The sequence below is a fragment of the Amblyomma maculatum genome, chromosome 6 (genome assembly GCF_055883805.1).
Source record: "Amblyomma maculatum isolate TAMU_Amacu chromosome 6, ASM5588380v1, whole genome shotgun sequence".
Lineage (NCBI taxonomy): Eukaryota > Metazoa > Arthropoda > Arachnida > Ixodida > Ixodidae > Amblyomma > Amblyomma maculatum.
Genome location: NC_139349.1, coordinates 85,170,760 through 85,190,494, shown reverse-complemented (window position 1 = coordinate 85,190,494; position 19,735 = coordinate 85,170,760). Strand labels below are relative to the sequence as shown.

Here is a 19,735-nt window from a genome sequence, read left to right as displayed (position 1 = left end):
CCTCCACCACCACCCTTGGCATTCTGGCTCGCCTCCAGAGACATCCCCCTTCAGAATGCCCTCGACACCTTTTTATCTATACCGGGCTGTGGTGTCCTTGAGGTTCCCAGATAGCCACGGAGGGATCGCACGCTGGAGCCAGTGCTTCGGATGCGTTTTCTTCACGTTGGCAGGCAGCCTTGCAGCAGTTAAACAGCAGGAAACAGTGTCGGACCAGGCTTAATTCGAGCTCCCGCTCAGTAAACTAGATTGTCTATAAGAGTCTAAACAGGCTTAGCAGTACTACATAACCAAGCATAACAAAGCTTTTGCCTGTATAACTGGGCTTAACCGGGCTATAAGCCTTGGCCGCTTTTTTTTTTGTTTTTTTTTTTTGCGTGGGAGAATTTCAGAGGAAAAGAAATTAAGACAGCTGTTGCCTCAAATCCCCGGGCTGCATAATGCAGCCCGCTATAACCCACTAATTCCGCCCATAGCAAATGTCAAAATTTAGCGAGACACACACAAGCATCGAGATGCGGTAGCCAATAGGCGGCTGTTTAAGGGCAGCATGCACTCCCCGCATAAAAGCGCACTGCTCTCGGTATAACTTAGGAACAACGACTTCGATGATCGTGGTGATTCAGCATGACGGTCTATCACATGGTTCTTGCACAAACTGACTAGACGCACCAACATAAACAGATCACAAGGGACAATGCACATCACAATTTTTCCGAACAGTGAAAAAGCTAATATTACTTGGCGGGATTTGAGTGTCCTTCTTAAGGGTCCGCTGTAATATGTCTCAGACAAACACAGCATACCAGAGTAGCATGCTTATGTATGTATGCTACCACCGCAGCCGATTACGCCTTTACCACTGCAACAAATTCTCACGTTGTGCGGCAAACACGGTCATTTTCATTGAGTCTAGAACTGCAACACACTCTCGAGCTGTACAGCGAACATCGTCGTCCTCATGAAGTACGCCGTTTCTTTATTTAACCTCTGTAAATACGCGATCACATACACCATCCGGGCGAGTGCGGCCTAGACTGCGAAGTAGTGTCCGGCCAATCCACCATGCGTCGTGACAAAAAGAGGCGGTGCAGCGTAGAGGAAACCACTCTCGCAAAAGGCACAGACCGCAGCCGTGTCAGACAGGCTGCCGAGACCATCGAACAAAGAATCACACCAATCGATTGGCGCGAAATCGAGCCAAGGTCGAAGTGGGCTTCTATAAAGGGGCTTCTAGCAAACACCGTGACGCGGTGATGGGTGGTTCACTTAGAAACGCTGTTTCATGTATCCATGTGCCTCACTCCCGAAGCAAGAAACTGGTATAGCGCATGCATAACTGGGCTTAATTCTGATGAATGCAGGAAGCATAGCTAAAACATCGACAGAACTGTAAGTTCTATTGTTCCGAGAAAACCCACATGCCGTTCTAATCACTGAAACATGGGTTACTTCTTCCACACCTAATGACTGTAATATTCCCCCTTGATGCACGTATTTAGATAGGACGAAGCAGAGGAGGGGGGGGGGGGGGGGGGGCACTAACAATGAGGGCATGGTCATTTATAGCTAAATTGCCACTCAGGGTAGCACAGGTGGAATACAGCATGTGAGAATCTGTCTAGCGCAAAATGCATTTCGAGGGCACTGTGTATTTTTTCGGAACTATATATCGGCCGTCTAACACTCCCCATCATTTCCTCGATGAATTAAGACTGCTTCTATTGGCGCATGTAAGGAGAAAATCACTATTGATAATAGCCGGTGATTTAAACTCCCGCACATTGATCGGCATAATATGTCACCTGGACACGGATAGACGTCGAGTGCGGTAAAACTGATAGAAGTTTCATTTCTCCACAACTTGAGACAAATTGTCCGCGAAGACAACCGAGTGACACTTCATCATCAGTCTTTACTTGACCTTTTGTTCGTTTCAAATGAAGTCGGCAGTTGTGAAATGATTGTCATGAACGGCTTATTGAATTATAAGATGATTCTTTATTATACCTGTTCAAAAGCGATTGCACAAAGTCTTCTTTTCAGGTGGGCGACATGTCTATGTTGAATTAATCACAAATTTCTTTCAGTGAATTTCAGTTGACCGTTGAACGGGAATCTGTGGAGAAGTTATGGCAGTGTTTGCAAAGCATAATAAATTTTGGCGTAGATCGTTCTATTCCAACACAGCACAAAAATATACGTAAGTACAACCCATGGATAACCAGGAATATCATACACATGAAACGTAGACTACATTGGTTACGTAAAAAGAAAGCTAGTCCTGCCAACCTGCTTGAAGTACATCAAAGGCTAAAAGCTGCTTTGTCAGCATAGAAGGAACGATTCTCCAATGGAACTTTAGCTTGCTATTTCATATCCTCTGCCCGTAATTTTTGGAGTTTTCTTTTTTTTTTCTTTTAGGTAAAAAGACTCTAGCTCTAAACCAGATCAAATCGAAAGCGGCTATTTTGACCGAAGCTTTGGTGATTGTGAACGGATTCATTTTTTTTTTTTTTTCAGTGTTCACAAGATCTGCCGCGGACTTCCACATTACTAGCTTAGATTCTGCACGTTCTACGGAAAGCATTTCTTTCACGCAGAGGGGTGTACTTCAGGTAATACTAGATTTAGATGCAAAGAAGACAAACGGCCCCGTTAGAATACAGTCTTCATTTCTGAAAACACATACCTAATGGGTGTCTTTCTATTTGGTTGCCATTTTTAACAATTCGCTGCAAATGCATTCCGCACTAGAAGACTAAGAATGTGCTGCCGGTGTTCCTATAATATATAAACTGCATGAAATAGGAATCAATTGGCTCGTCGTCTCTCAAGCTATCGCTGTAGCTTTTCGCCCGAGGCCCATTTCCTGTATATTACTGAAAATAATTTTTTTTTTCAATTTTTTAAAATTGTGAGGTATTGAAATGGATACAGGCCTACCTGACTGGTCGTAAGCAGGTTGTACTTGCGTGTTGATGATATTGAATTTGGATTATTGGATGTACACTCTGGCGTACCACAAGGGTCCGTGCTCCGACCATTGCTCGTTCAGGCCTATATTAATGATGTTGTGGCTACTATTTAGCTACTTGTTAAAATCAAACTGCATGCTGGTTATCTAATATATCTACCAGTGCCTTTTCTTCTATCAATGACCTGATTAAAATCAATTATGCTATTTTTGATTTAAGTGAGTGGCGTCAGAATTGGGAAATAGGGAATAATTATGGCAAAATTACTTTCACACATCTTGCAAGAAAAAAAAAAGTCCACTTGCCGTCTAGTATTCCATAGGTAACTACTCGTTGGAAAATGTGAGTAGTTTTAAAAATTTAGAAGATGGGCGTTGCCTTTCACCTGCACATTCGCTAACAAATAAGCTGACTCTGGGGTCCATTCGGGACTGAATCACATGGCCTTGCGGATGGGGCTTCCGAGCTGTCATCTTAACAGCGATACCACCTCTGTCGTCCAACACTGGTATTTACGCGTAGGCGCAGCAGATGAGAAGAATGGAACTGAATCAGTGGAAATGAGTGTCTTAAGAGTGCCCGGGATTTTTTTTGGTGACGAGATTGGTATATAGAAGCCGATTGTGCAATAGGCGTTAGGAACAGTTTATTTTGTCTTGCGTGTTTTTTTATCTTCCTAGTAATGGGAGCCGAACGACGTTCTTTGAAATTCTCTCCCGCAGGTGTTCGTCAAGTCGGAGCTGAAAGTGGGCATCGTCTACGTGAAGGAGGGCCAGAATACCGAGGAGCAGATCCTGAACAACAGAACCCACAGCGCCTTATTCGAGGAGTTTCTTTGTCTTCTGGGAGACCGCGTACGCCTTAAAGGTTGGTGCTCGGACCCACTGAGATTGCGAACGTTTACCATTTGTTTTGCTTTGCTTTCGTTCTTTACGTGCGCAAAAGAGGAAAATCGACCGCATTCCGTTAACGTCACGCTGTTTTGCGAGGTGGTGTTGAGCTCGTCGTTCGCACAACACAAGCAACAGCAGCCATGAACAGAAATTGTTTAACCCACGTAGAGCGCAACGTGTTAGTAGAGAGATTTAGCTTAGCGTGATCCGCGATCCGCCACCATGACCCTCTACCGCGCGTGGGCGGGGCGCACAAGCTGATTGGTCCCGACGCGGCAGGTCTATGTGCCGACATCAAGTATGTGGCGCCATCTATCGGCGTCAAAGGGTTCTGGGCATGCGCAGTGGGAAGCACGGTGGCGGATCACGGTAGCGGATCGCGGATCACTGTAAGCTAAATCTCTCTATTATGCAGTATTCACCGGTGCTGCCATCATACGAGTTTATATGCGTATCTTTACACCGAGATACAAGGAGAGCCACGCCGCGGTCGCTTTTCGATCGAGGCGAAAGGCAAGGCGCCTATGTGTTGTGCGATGTCAGTGCACGTTCAGGATCCCCCGGTGGTCAAAATTTCCTGAGCACTCCCCTACGGCGTCTCTGATAGCCTGAATCGCTTTCGGGTGTTAAACCGCATAAACTAAACAAGGAGAGAGGGGAGAGAGAGATTCAGGGCTATTCTCTATCACCATGTGCCTCTCACCCTCAGGTATATGTACAAAATGGCGGAGCATTATTGACAAAGTATCTAGCTTGATTCGTGTTCACTGCAACCATGACAAGAAAGTTGAGATATCTTTAGCCATTTTAGCTTGCGAAGCACGTGTTTAACCTGACAAACTTGCGAATACAAAATGCAGCAGCATCGAAAAGGAATATGAAGCAACCTACACAGCGCATTATTTTTTTATTTTATATGCGGCATAACTGTTATAGCTCGGTTCATAGTTATATCCTTTGCTAGTAGGCACTAACATATACTCTCTAAGTGGACGCAAAGAAACAAGCTTAAAAGTAAAAGCGAAACCATGCTAGTCTTTCTTTTTAATTTAGGCTCGGCTGAATGCGACATGAATAATATACATTTTGGTTAGGCTATACAGTTTCGTTATGCGTAAAAATGCGTAAAAAACAGATGCAAGTAAACCCTGATACTTATGGATATGTGCGCGATAACAGTTTCGTTATGCGTAAAAATGCGTAAAAAGCAGATGCAAGTAAACCCTGATACTTATGAATATGTGCGCGATATTATGAGAATGCGTAATCTGGCGCCCAAGCTGTCCCATGAGCCCAGGACCAAGAAAACGGAAAAAAAAAAATAAACTGAAGGATGAAGCGAAAACCAAAACCTGTGATTTCGCGAGTTACGACCACTAGGGTTCCTTTACCGTGCAGCGATCGAGGCAAAGAAAAAAAAACTTGTGGCAAAGAGTGCTTCGCATGTGCTCCCTAAAATATGGAAAATGAGCCTCCGCACGCTAGAACAGCGCGGGAGCCGGCAAGAAGGTCAACAAAAGCTCAAGGATATATAAACCAGTTCGATGAGAACAACTATGTTATCACCTGCATTCAGAAAGAACGTGTCATTGAACGTGCGATCTGCTGGCTAAAATAACCAGATGCACAGTAAGCTTTACGAACCCCAGTTTAGTTAAAAAGCATCTAAGGTTGCATTCAGAAAACTATATATCAGAGTGAGAGTATATAAGCAGTACCAAGAATAGGCGCTCCGCTGAAAGAGCGTCTTACTGAATATATGTTTATTTGGAAGTACAGCTATTCGTAGGGAGCTTGGAAAAACTACTTTTGTATGCGCTTATATATCTTGAAAGAGCTTGAATATGTATGATGTTTTTCGACATGGAGCTTCCCTAAAATTTTTGAAAGCCGCTTTGTATACCTTCCTTTATTTATTTTTTTTTTGTCCATAACTTAGTTCATAGCGCAGCCTAAGAAGACGTCTTTGTACGGGCCCCTGAAAAAGCCTACTGAGTTTTTCACTGAGCTTATGTGGTGCTATTTTTTCTCCTGGTAATACCTTTAGCCCGGAGGCAATCGAAACAAAATATTTGCTTTCAAGGAAACTGTTCCAATATTATTACAAGAAGTTGCACTGGATGGAAGAGCGGTTCTCTGAAACATGCTAGTGCAAATAAAATTTCTTACTTGGTGTTTCAGGTACAAGTTTGATATGGCTACATTAGGGGGGGGGGGGGGGGGGGGGGGCTTCTTGGGCCGCTTTGGCGTAAACTTCTTTGAACCGATGGTGAAATAGGTTTAGAATCGCTGGAGCTGAAACAAAACGCCGACTGCCTGAACATAATTAGCACGCAGTTTTTCATCGACTCCGCACTGCGCGGCCGTGTGAGGCGCCGTCAGCATCTTACTGCAACTATTACACAACAGTGTGTTTTTTTTTTTTTTTTTTTTCACTCGCCAATCAATGCAACCAGTGCCGAGCAAACATAGGCCACATTCGATGTGGGCTTGTTTCGACGCACGTGTTTGTGCGGAATTGTTTTTTTCTTTTTTTTTTTCTGGCTAATCACTCTTTCGACAGCTTCGGAAACAGTGAAGGCAACTAAAGAAGCCGCAGCTTCCAAAGAGTTTCTCGGGAACCAGAATTATTGGTTATACAGGAGCGCTCAAGATTGCACAATACGAAAAGCAAGTGGTTTACACTCCGGCAATGTATGTCCCTTTTTAAGCGACAGACAAGCAGTATATATCAGGGGCTGCTGAGCTGTGACATGAAACGTTATAAGACTGGGGAAAAAGGCACGGCTTCAAAGGAGCGTGCTGGATGACAAAAATGGGGTTCCCTTTTACAAATAAGCAACAAGTTCAACTTTCATCATGAACAAATTTTAAAACTTTCACGTTGTTTGTCCCTCTGTGCCGACTGCCGTCGTAAGAGGGGTGGTGAGCAAACGGCTGACACAGTTAAAAAGTGATTAATTGCCTTCGTAATAACGCCTTTATTGCAGAACAGTTAGCCGTTGTAGTCTTTTTTTCCTTTTTTTTTGCAGCAGTAGCCTCTGCTATGTTTTGCCTCACATCACCCCAGGAAGAATTTCAAATTTCATAAACTGCACAGAAATAGGTAAAACAACTCGACTCTGCTTCCGAGCACATCTATTTATAATGTGTCGTGCAAATAGTCGAGCAAAATAAAATGGCTTTCTTCTTTTGCTAAAATAATAAAAGCCTAAAGCTACGTTATGTTTCACTTTGAGCGAAAGAGCAAGTTCTGAGTCGTCATCGCCATGCTCGAAGCCTGAATCGTCAGTCGACACTATAGGTAAGTCGATCGTCGTGTCCTATGAAATAAATCTAGGCGCGGAATGCTGGGGAGGACTGTCACTCTAAAAGCAAGATTTTGTACTTTGTCTGGATATTAGAGACACATTCCTTAGCAAGAAGACGGTTCCTCTTGACACATACTTCCTTCTTTGATTACATCATCAAAAGGGCACGGAGCCATAATATTGGTGTCATACATTGTCAACCATATCTGCAGGAATGCGATCAGGCCGGGTGTTCCAAAGACCACGATTGCGGGCTGCAAGCAAGAAGGGGTGTACTTGTTTTATCCTTTTTCAAGCGACTGAGGAACAAGAAAGCTCTTAACTGAGACCATACCCTATGGTTCCACACGGCTACCCGTAATGCAATGAGAAAAAATAGTTGATCGACTCTATCATCATTTGTTGGCAAACAGTGTTCAGAGTCGACCCTATAGAACTTGCGAAAGCTTGCCCTTTGGTATGGTGGATAAGCCTGCGGCCAGCGTTTAAATGCATAGGGTAAAAAGGCGAAGATCCCTAAATGGTTGCCCTTAGTGCAGAAGACCTTCTATGGCTCCTCTACTCTACTCCTTTCGCACAGATGATCGCGAAGGCCACAGTTCCGATACCTTCGACTATGTCAATGCCCTCAAAACACACCAGGTTCACCGCACAGCGCTGACAAGGCCGAACACAGTGACGTAATTATCCATAGCTTGACATCGCGTCACGCCATTTGTTCCGAAAAGAGTGACGTCGCAAGTGGTGACGTGAATGACGTCACGTGCACCTAGAGCAACCCTGCGGCACCGGCTCTTCTTTAGTTCTGCACTTAGTGTTCAGGAGCTCCTGTCGCTTCAAGCAAGCATGTTCTCAGAGCTCAGATACAACATCCACAGCGTCAGGACGCGGCCGTGTGCGCTGTTTAATCGTGCGGCTCCGACGCTCCCAGAAAGAGACCAAGGCATATCGTTCCGGAGGTAGCATAAAGGCAGCAGACATTATATCCAGCTATCGAGAGTTACGGCGTGCACACTCCAAGCAACGTGCTACATTTCGTACCACCCTCGCGGAAATGCGCATTAGCACAATGGCAACCGTATGATGAAATTTTCGCTCCACGTGCCATGGCGTACCGGGTAAATAACAAAACACGCGATCAGAAAACAGTAGTTCTGGGCATAATCCTATTTGACTGGTAACTGAACAAAATGTCCTGGTATTAAGGGCTTAACCTAGCGTGCTCTTAAACCATTTCGATCGCGATGCGGGGAGAATTTCGCTTTATTCTTTCATTTATGGAAATCTCTTCATCCTTTTCTAGAGCTTTTCTTCCCTGCGGAACGGGAAAGAAAGCCGAGAAATTCCTAGGAGGACTACGACAATGCGGAAACGCGAGCCGTGTTATGAATTAAGCCGTCCCAGTCGGAAAAATCTGCAGAACATTTCTGTTGTTACAATCGAATTTCTGTGCGGTTTTTGACAGAAACCTTGTGACAGCAGAACTTTCTGTAATAACATCAGAATTTTCTGTAGTTACAACAAAAAATCACTACAAAACTGCGGACAACTAAAACTACCACAGAAAAAAATACAGAACTAACAGGAAAGTACCACAGAACTACAGAAAAATTTTGTTACGACGAAACAGCAGAATATTTTGTCGTATTTTTGACGCCGTGTTGTAGTTTTGTTCTACTGTGTTCTGATGCAGGAGCCTTCACTTTTGTTGCTCCTTCGCTCTTGTCACCGATATCCTTGTTGCGCATCAGGTAAGCTGAATCACGTGATAATTCTCCAAAACACACATCGATCGGTTCGGCGCGCGGCCAATCTGCGTGTATTACTGTCTACTTACACCGGGCCTTTCTGGCAGCCCCAAACGAGGGAGTGCTTCGTTAGTTTTATGATCGCTCGAAGATGCCTCATCTTACGTAAATAACATAATGAGAAAAAGTCCCACCTATGCATGTTTTCTCGTCTTGCAAACAAAGACTGAAAGTGCATAAAGAGCCCATAAAAGTGACGTATGAAAATAACGCTTTGAATCATCGACTACAAATAAACATTCGCGGTCCATTTCTTTCTGTCATGTTTTATTCCGCCTCCGCATCATTGTGATGAAAATGTTTTGCTAATGTGTTTTATTGGAAGCGTTCAATCAAATGGTCCCGCTACCGTAAGAAATGACAAGCTAGCACGTATTTAGTCTGCGTAACTAAAAAAAAAAAAAAAAGTACGTGGTAAAAGAAAAAAAAAAGTTTCAATCTAGACATCGATCAGTGTTCTTAATTTGGCGTGACGAAGTGGCTTCATAACTGACACAAGGAATGGAAGGGGTGACACAAGAGCTGATACACACACACACGCACACGCACACGCACACGCACACACACACACACAATCGTAAACAGCGGTAGCCATTTCTTTCTTTTTAGATGCCTCTTCCCTTGCCCTTCTCACGGCACGTTAGTGACCTGCTAAGCATTCTTGAGGCTCAAGTTTTACAACCCTTAGAACAGGCGCCCAGAAAGCGGACCGCATGCATCGCTAGCGGGAGACAGACTTGCTCTTCTCGCTGCACGCGGGGAGAACGTTTATTTCACTCTTTCCCTTCTTGCTTCTTTCCTACGCAGATATATTCGCCGGGTGCCGTCGACAAGGTTCTTGTGAAAAGCACATCAGTTTTACTGGATTTAAACAGAAAAACCTCGCTTAATCTTTTTTTTTTTTTTCTTTTCGAAGATGACACCGGTTATTTAAGTAAACAGACAACTTAAGTTTTAAAACAACTAAGAAAAAGACCGCTTTTTTTTTTTTCATCGTGATCAGCCTAACAAAACAGTTCCTACTGCAGGGCAGACTCTTTTCATATCCCTCCAATTAACCAGGTCCTGCGCCAGCTGCGTCCACATCCTAATCTCCTCTGCACAACTTATTTTCTCACGCCCTCTGCCACCTTTACTTTCTCGAATCGAATTTGTTACTGGTGGCTACCATCTGTAATCTTCTCTTCGCATTACATGTGCTGCACACACCTGCTTCAATTCAATTTATTTCAGTTTTATTATAACTTAACATACGTAAACACATATAAACCTCATTTGCTGCAATGCAAATTGTATGCTTGGATATTTAGGGCGTAATTTCTCCATGGCAACCTTCCTCCTTAAACATATTAGTGTATAAAACACTCCCATGTGATGTAGCACTCGTAGTACATAGCAACCAAGGCAAGAAATACCAATTTTCGACAGCAGTAACAATTCAGATCGAAACAATAAACGGAGCAAGGTATATTCACGTATCAGCAGAGTACAGGACACCAAAACAAACACAATTACATTCATCCTCCTTACTTCTACAAGCAAGTAGTTGGGAATTTATGCAGTTATGTATGATGGAGATGAATATTAAAGAAAAGGTCGGAGGCTATAGTATTAAAGGTAAATACGACGAAGGATTTGTTTTATTTAAACTTTGTTTTTACATGAAGTGCACTTGCTGGTAGTTGATTGAGATGTGATGGTATGTAGAAACTGCGGTTGCGTTGCACGTATCTGGTGGAGCAGCGAGGCACCCGGTAACAGTATTTAGGCCGGAGGCAACATGAAGAAACATATTTGACTTTATACTTATGCGATCAGAAATGTCTGAGGATAACCGTTTCTGTGAAAAGCGAGCCACAATTTGAGCACCTTAAGCCTTTGAAAAGGTCAGTACCGGCAGGTAATCCTGAGCCACAGCTAATCATTTTCAAAATATTTCAAAGGATGCAATTTATTCTATTTCCCATTGAAACGCGCAGTGACCAAACACCGTCATTCTATAACGGAGCATGCTATAACCCAAGGCATGTAAAATCATTTTTTGAACGGACAGTGGCATGTAATATCTAATATTGTATAAGGTTCCGGAAACTGCACGAAGCCTTGAGCATAGATAAGCCAAATTGGAATTCCAGGTGAAGTCACTGTCAAATAAGATACCCAGGTATTTTATAGAAGAAACATAAAAAAGGCGAACAGCTACAAGTAGAGTGAGAAGAATGGTGAAACAGTAGTGGAAGGTTTAAGCTAACTTATTACTTACATATTCTTCTTATTTTTCTTACTTATTGCCTTTTATTTCATTAATTACCAGCATTGTGAATTCACAACGACAAAATTCGTCTTGCACCATATTTTTTACCATGCGTATTTTAAATGAGGCAACATCTTGCCGAAGCTAGATCACCTTTTTTTTTACCCTAAGTGTATATTGCTCGTTCGAGCGAAAAGCCGCCGCCATCGTATAATTGTCGGCACCAGATGTCGCAAATATTCTTGTGAAAAAAAAAAAAAAAAAGCCTGATTGGTCGACAAAGTCGACCTGCATTTATTTGACCCTTTTGAACACATCTGCACCTGTGCCTCCACTGTACAAGTCCCTGTACACAGGCACTGGGAAATCAAGTCGCACAATGCACAGTACAATCTCCTTCGTTTTACTGTTGACAAACAATCACTTGAAAACCGTGCTGAAAGAAACCGCACACTTGCTACGACTTCCATATAATGGTCCTTAATCCCTGCGGAAAAATCTTCAGTATGTTATGCAGGTGTCCAGCTTACGCTTAACCCCTAATTTAATAATAATTGGTTCACAGGAAGAGAAAAGCACAGAATCTGTCACACTTGTTTCTGTGGTCTCCTGAACCGCGCAGTAAGAGAAGAGAGGAAGCTTAGAATGAAAGTGGAAAGAGAGAAAGAGGAGCCGTAGTGGAGGGCTACGGAGTAACTTCGACCACTTGGGGATCTTTAACGTGCACTGACGTAGCATAGCACACGGACGCCTCTTCGTTTCGCCTCCATCAAAACGCAGCAGCCGTCGGTCGGGATTGATTCCGGATTCTCCGCCACATTGGTCGGCCATCTCAACCACTGCACCATCACGGCGGAGCCGTCCCCTTAGTTTTGTTTCTTTTCTAAGGTATACAGCAAAAAGGAAAGTGTGCCGCTCAATGATTTATCACAGGGGGCCGCTCGAAAGTCGGGGTCTTTGTTCGTGTTACGTATGGTGCTGAATCACGCGCGCACGCGTCTGTCAAGCTTAATTTACGCTTCGCCATTGTTCCGTGCGCCCAGTGCGTGAAGTCGACGTGTCTTGTGTGCGCAGCCCACATTGTTCTCTGTCGAAAGTCTGCCCGCAAAGAAAGCACGCTGTCGAAATCTCCCAAAGAGCCGAGTTCCACTTGAAACTCAAGATTCCGTGACGTAGTCAATGAGTGTCTTAAGGTGTAAAAACAATATACATATATGTCCGTCGGAAGCTACACATAGTCGAGAAAAGGAGGCACGGACGCCTTGGCATGATAACGCTGTATTCTGAAAACAAAATGAACCAAGAATGTTTCACATAGGCACATTGTTTTTAATAGATTTCTAGGACATGATGAAGACTAGGTAACAGTTTAAAAAAAGACATAATGCAACAGAAAACTTGGCGATAGGCACATTGTTTTTTAATAGATTTCTAGGACATGATGAAGGCTAGGTAACAGTTTAAAAAAAGACATAATGCAACAGAAAACTTGGCGAAAGACAGGGCTAGCACAGACATTCAAGTAACTTATGGAAGCACCTCCTTATACTTTGTTAATAAGGGAGTAATTACTCAGTGACGTCCACCCAAACGCAGCCATACGGCTACAAAGGAGAAAGCTGTTCCTCGCGCTGCCAGCCATTAAATCATCGTTCATCCTGTCTCCATGTTGTTCCGTCTTCTTTGCTTGTCACCACGTAACAATATCAAGACACGGAAGTTAAGTTCATTTTTGTACAAGTACACCGAAGGCTTCCTGACGCACTTAATCGGGGTCATACCCGTGAATGTGCAAGTGTTCATAAATTTCTTCCGCCGTTATTGTCTTTTGGCGCCGCCGATTGATTTGGTTTTCTTGAAAAGCGGTTTAAATTGTTGGGGGGAGAAATTGCTGTCCGCAGAGCGATCCCAGTCCATGTAAACGCTTGCTGATGCAACGGAGCCTCTGTCCCACACAAACAGAGCCACAGCTGTGCGGCATCTCATGTACTGCTCTTTTGCAGGGTGCATACCTTGTTCCGTGGTCGATACGACAGCCGTTTTTTTTTGTGTTTTTTTTTTTTCGAGTGTCATTCTTGATCATTTGGCACAGACGAGACAGCTTGCAGGGCGCCAAACAGTAAACTTTCAAACTCAATTTAGCACCCGCCCTCCTCAGACCATGGGAGACCTTGTGCACATAATGAAGAACTTCATACTTCGGCCGCTCTCGGATATCTGTTTTGTGAAGCGGTGTATAGTGGCTCTTCAGCACCCTGCTCAGCTGCCCCATGTGTGTCAATGACACTTCAAATAAAACTGGCTGGGGACACAACCTTAGAACCACGAATATGCACTGTAAAGCTGAAATGGTATATGAAATCTTGCAGTGGCTCGATGCATGTGGCACAGACGGGATGCTGTGTCAACAAGTGTTTACAGGGGCACAGGAACTCGATCCCTGCGCTCGGACCTCGGGCAGCACTTACCTAAAGCACTGCTTATCTTCCTAAAAAAGGTTTCAGCCGTTTTTCAAGGAAACTAACATAATTGCTGATGCCAAAGATGATAAGAATGGAACAGCGTTAGGAACAAGGCAATGAGGCAAACACTGTCTCTTGTCCCCTCTTCCTAGCGCTGTTTCGTCCTTATCGTCTACAAAACGCCGCCTGTAATTTATGACACATAATGACCGCGATATGTGCTTCAGCCAACCTTCCGTGTACACTCGTACGTACAAAGAGGAACTTCGTTTCCTTGGCTTGATAAGGTTTGGTTTGGTTTGGCTTGGTTTGCAGGGTTCAACGTCCCAAAGCAATTCAGGCTATGAGAATCTCCGTAGTAGAGGACTCCGGAAATTTCGACCACCTGGGGTTGTTTAACGTGCACTGACATCGCACAGCACACGGGCGCCTTGCTTTTCGTCTCCATCAAAAAGCGGCCGCCGGGCTTGAAAGGGGATCATGTCTTTTTTGTGCTGTAGAGGCCTTGGCGCGAATGCGCATTGTCCTTTTAAGCAAGTATGAAGCGTTGATTAAAACAAAGACTACTTGTAAGTCTCCGCTCGTTATGTCCACTTCTCTCCTGTGTCTTGTCCTTCGCGCAGTTTTATATTTCATTATGTCTTATTAACTAGCACCAATCGTACTTTCTTATGCCAAGTGAAATAGCTGAACAAGTATAGAGATAAAACGTGTCTCACAGAAAGCATATAGCCAAGGTTCTTCCCATCTCTAAATGAAAATTCTTCACCCAATCACTCCACTCAATCGGCTGCGCTTCTTAGCATCAGCTTGTATATTCCTTTCACGCATTTTGTTTTAGCTCTGCAATAGATGCGAAATAAAAGACGAATGAAGTCCTTGCTGCAGAATGCACGCTTTTTCCCAGATAAGCAAAAAATAAAAGCTGTAACCGACCACAAGCAACAACACCGACAGGCAAGAGAACAAGCGTGTGCATTAGGTGGCGCGATAAAGCGCGGGGGCCGCGTGGCCTTTAACCGCTAACCGCGGGTGAAGCGAGAGTACTTCCTAGCGCACGCTAAGCTACCATTGTCTTTTCGGACAATAAAGCAAGAAGAGAACGGTGGAAGGTGCTGTCGTGTGGCGTCTCTGAAAACGGCGCTAAGCCCGGGTTTCTGCTCCGTCGCCGGCAGCATTGTGCACCACACAGAGAAGGCATGCGATCGTTATTTCGAATGGCACAAAGCAAAACCTAGACGCGGCGCCCCAGAGAACATCGCTCTTCCCACGGTTGCTGCTTCCTGCGCCAAATGCACCCACCTTGTGCAACCGTGGCATTCAGCCGCCTCTCTTTCACGGCACTACGCGGTTCATGAAGACCGGCAAGATGCTAGTACAGAGGGAGGGCGCGGTCAGAACAATAGCCAGACTATGTATAGCCCTGCGAGTGGTACGAACAGACAGTACCGAGAAAACGCGTGACCCAGCGCACTTGCAAGCCTTGCTGCCAGCCCCCTATAAAAAAAAAAAAAAGTCAGCTTTCTAAAACGCGAAACCACGTTGCTTTAAGTGAGTATCGCTTATGCTCCGAAACCCTTTCTTCCTTAGCAGGCCGCCATTTGCCCTTATTCCCCCTTTCTGCCCTCTCTTCCCCGCCATGGCGACCGGTGTCGTCACCTTTGCTTCGAGTAAAAGCACAAATCAATGCGTTTTTGTCGGATGTTTCCTCCTCCTTTGTGCTTAAACCACTCAATCAAGAGCAACACCCTTGGCTATATTTCTTTACTGAGCGACGCGGAGCGGTCTGGCTGGACAAGCAGCGCTCAAATCTACTACCTTGCGCAGCACGTCGTGTGGACTGAGCTAACTGCGAGAAGCCACGTTTGTCCAGCTTCCATTGGAAGAAAATACGAACATCTCTAGATGATGCGTCGGTGTTTCCTCGTTATTTGCCCAATCCTCGAGAAGCATTGTTCTGGTAACAAGAAAAGAAAGTTGGGATGAAATTCTTTCTGTATGATACTGCTTCATGCGTACAATATCGAAGATGCCGCGGTACCCTCATAAGTAACGTGACTTAAAGGTGGCAGAATGATATAGGGTCTGAGGTATTGCCGCAACAGCTTTTCATAACTTCTAAGGCAGCAGATAGCAATCTAAACTAACACTTTGTCTCCGAAGTCGTATACTTAACATGTCTGCGGCGAAGACTGTAGCATCGTGCTTCATAGTCCTGTTGGCTTCTGATCAGCACAAATTCCGCCATCTAACTTGAGGCAAAGGTTACAAAATAAAATATCAGAGGAAAGGTAGGGAAACCGGTTACATACAGCCGCCACCCACTTTGCACGCCACATACAATGTTTAATAAGAAAGCATTTATTGACTCATGGGTGGCGTTGAATGAAGTGTGGATAGGGTGTGTGATCACAATATGTGTACAGGAAATAATGATAATAAGAACGACGATACTAACCATAGCCTGGGAATCGACAGGCGCTCATTAATAATATTCAGATCAGTCATATCGAGGTTGTGTACATATTACCAGTTAGTCATGATCATGCCGCGAACGATGTAATATTTATTTATGTAGTACTTATATGATAAGGCCGCTGACGTGCAGCCTTATCACTTTGCTTGTACCACACAGCAAGATAGTATTCTTTGTTGCTTCCGCTTTGTCTGGCAAAATGCGCCGAGATGTATCTCGAATGATTTCAGCCGCTCGCGTCTGTTTCCGCAATCTTCCAATTCTTCTTACTCACGTTTTGCTCCTTTATGTAAACGGGTATTCGTAGTTCAAGGACCGCCAAGCGCGGTTACTATCGTCGCCGCCGCCGAATTGTTTAGTTCTTTTACGGGTGCGTAAAGAGTTCAGTTTGTTCAACGTCAGCCTGCTCGCTTGCTTTTTTCGGCATTGTAACCAGCACGTGACACTATGTTATCTGACAATCGTATCATGACTACCGTGGTAAAGATAATAACGCACCTCATTTTGAATTCAGCTCAACATTAATGGTAACCATATGACATCATCACAGACTGCAATCGCATTCCTATTCTGAAGCGTCTATACATATGCAGCGTATTCCGAGCCTTCTATTGTGGCTTCAAGAGCCTTTTCTTTTGCTGTCCTTTTGCCTTCGTGAAAAGCAGGGGCATGTTTCTGCAATGTTTAGGAAAATAGCTCGCTTTTTTCTGCATATTCCTTAAGTCTGTTTAATACTATACATGCTCCATCAGTTTCCCCAGAGACGACGTTAGCGATATCAGCGTGAGGTTAATTGCCTACTTCAAGTTTCTTCCCGCCTTTAATAACAATGATTCCTTTCATCATCATCACCATCATCATCACCCTTACTATACCCACTGCAGGGCGAAGGCTTGGAAGTAGTAGGCGAATATGTCTACTTAGGACAGGTAGTAACCGCAGATCCGGACCATGAAAAGGAAATAACAAGAAGAATAAGATTGGGACAGAGCGCATTTGGCAAGCACTCGCAGATTATGACTACCGGCTTACCGGTATCGCTCAAGAGGAAAGTATACAACAGTTGTTCTTACCTGTACTCACCTATGGGGCTGAAACGTGGAGGCTAACCAAGAGGGTTCTACTTAAGTTGAGAACAACGCAGAAAGCTATGGAACGAGGAATAGTTGGGGTAACATTAAGAGATAGGAAGCGTGCAGAGTGGGTTTGAGAAATAACAAGTTACTGACATTCTAGTGGAAATCAAGGAGAAGAAATGGGCATGGGAAGGACATGTAGTGCGGAGAGAGGATAACCGATGGTCGCTTAGGATAACAAACTGGATTCCAAGGGAAGGAAAGCGTAGCAGGGGGCGCCAGAAAGTTAGGTGGGCGGATGAGGTTAAGAAGTTCGCAGGGGTCAATTGGATGCAGCTAGCACAGAACCGTGTTAATTGGAGAAATATGGGAAAGAATAATTTAGCATGTTTCTAATCTGAAGGTATTCTACCTCGTTTTCATACCTCATTTAAAAAGTCTATGTGAGCCGTGGCCTATACTAAATCTAGCTTTCTCGGCATTTTGTTGTTGACCCCATCTGCCTCTGCCGCCGACGTGCTCCTTGGCTTTCTCATTGCTCTCCATACCTCTGCTATTGATACCTTATTATCAAGTTCTGCGTTCTCTGGTCCTCGCTATACTATAGGTGTCCGCCTTTTGACTGTGTTCAGATATCTGTGCTTCGGTTGGTCTATTAGGTCTACGGCCGCGCCCTAGTATTTCTGAACCCATCTTTTCAGTTCTCCTTGTACTGCCATCTTAAAGTTTGTCGCTATTCTAGCAATTTGCGAAGACGTTTGCACTTGTTCTTACACCCTAGTTTCCCAGTAATTTCATCCCAAATATGTCCCCAGTGCTTTGAAGTTTGTTCTTGTACTCTTCTATCTTTTGTTTAGGTATCTATATTCTCTTCTCTGGCCTTCTATTGTGTCCCTGCTTTTTCCATCTCTTCACGAGGCTCTCTTCGGCTTCCCATATGTGCGCCTGCCTCGTAATATCATTTACGATGATTGGTGTCTCCCTAATGAGTCTGTTTACATAACCTTTTAGTCTTTCAATCCATATATTTCGATCAGAGATCTCCCTCGGAGCGCTTCTGTCCCTCACTTTTCTAACAGTATTCCAGTATTCCAGTCTGTTAGTCTCATTTCGTGAAGCTTCCCCTTCAGTGGGCTGGTTTGCCTTTCCATCTCTATGATATAGCGATCGCTACCTAAGGTGTGCCTTTTGCCTGGCGGCTTTACAGCCTCCAGGTTTCTCCCTACCGTCATGTCTTGGGGCGCGTCTACACTAACGTTGTTGCATATATTCTTACGGGATCCTGTAGGTTATTTAGTGTTGTGAGTCTCAAGTGCAGCATTACCATCCATAGTTTTCTTCCATTTGAGAAAAGACTATCCTAGATCCCCATGCCGGAGGCGGGAAGCTGAACTAGTCTTTTCTTGTCAGCTAGTAGTTCCGTAAAATGCCCTCCAGCCCTGTACCTACGTTTCTGGGGGAGTCGTAAGTATTCATATTAAAGAGACTGTAATTGTTTCCTTTTGCGTTTCGGACTAGTTCTATCATGACAGCCTTCGCTCGTGTCAGTATCTGCAAGCAATTTAGACACCTTGCTCATTCAACCACGGAGGCAGAGCTAGCGAATGTGTTGAAAGCGTGTTAGACTCAACATCGCCGCAGCACAGCAACAAAAGAGCAGAATCAAGGAGTCTCGGGCAATAGCACAAAGTACTCTTGAGCAAGTAAGTGACACAAAAAGAAATCCTTTTGTCGTATTTTTTTAGCGAAAAGAGAGAGATCATTACGCACCTGAGGTACGACGAACAGGTGAAGGTTAGCCATTCTGCTTTAATGGCTACTTCCTTGCCCACTGAAGACAGTGAAGAGCTGAAAGATCATTACGCTTTATAGGCTTGGTCTAATGCAATATCACTGGATCGCTGCAATGGCGATGTCGTTGATTGCTGGCACGATGATCGCGGTCGATTGTTCTTCGAAGTGGGTGAGCGCGACGATATGTCGGTTCGGCAGGCGGTGTATATTGTTGGGAGTATCCGCACAGGCAGAATGCGAAGCAAGCAGGCAGCACGTCGCCAGGGACAGGAGCGCGGTTAGTGCGAAGAACGGATACGGGTTACTCTTGCTGCTGAAATGGCTGCTTCCTTCCTCACTCACTATAACGATACGCAGGCTTCAGTTGTCAAACTGTCTTCTAAATGGGGCTACGTGTTTGATCTCGCGGATATTTGTTTTCCGCAACGCGTAGAAAATCGTCGATATCATATGTGAGCGATGGCCTATGCTGTAATCTCGAAAGAGTTAACAGGTGACCTATTTGTTGCTGCCGTAGTGAGAGGCGCCCTTAGGTTAACGACTGTCTGATATAAAAGTAAGCCGTCTCAGAAAGCGGGCACCGAAAATGTCGAACCTTTTTCCAATCTTTGAGGTTTAAGTTGTCCCGGCGCATCCAATGCGCGCTTTTTGTAAGCAGCTAAGGTCATTAGGGGCGGAATAAG

At 44.4% G+C, this 19,735-nt stretch overlaps 1 protein-coding gene across 2 annotated transcripts in view; it reads left to right on the top strand.

Moving 5' to 3' along the window:
* Nucleotides 1-19,735, top strand: part of rsh (Rap GTPase activating protein radish) — a 204,137-nt gene that overhangs the window by 90,360 nt on the left and 94,042 nt on the right. For both annotated transcript variants that reach the window (XM_084605637.1, XM_084605636.1), the window contains exon 5: nucleotides 3,701-3,845. In XM_084605637.1, the coding sequence (XP_084461763.1) occupies nucleotides 3,701-3,845 (145 nt within the window). The remainder of the gene's footprint in view (nucleotides 1-3,700; nucleotides 3,846-19,735) is intronic.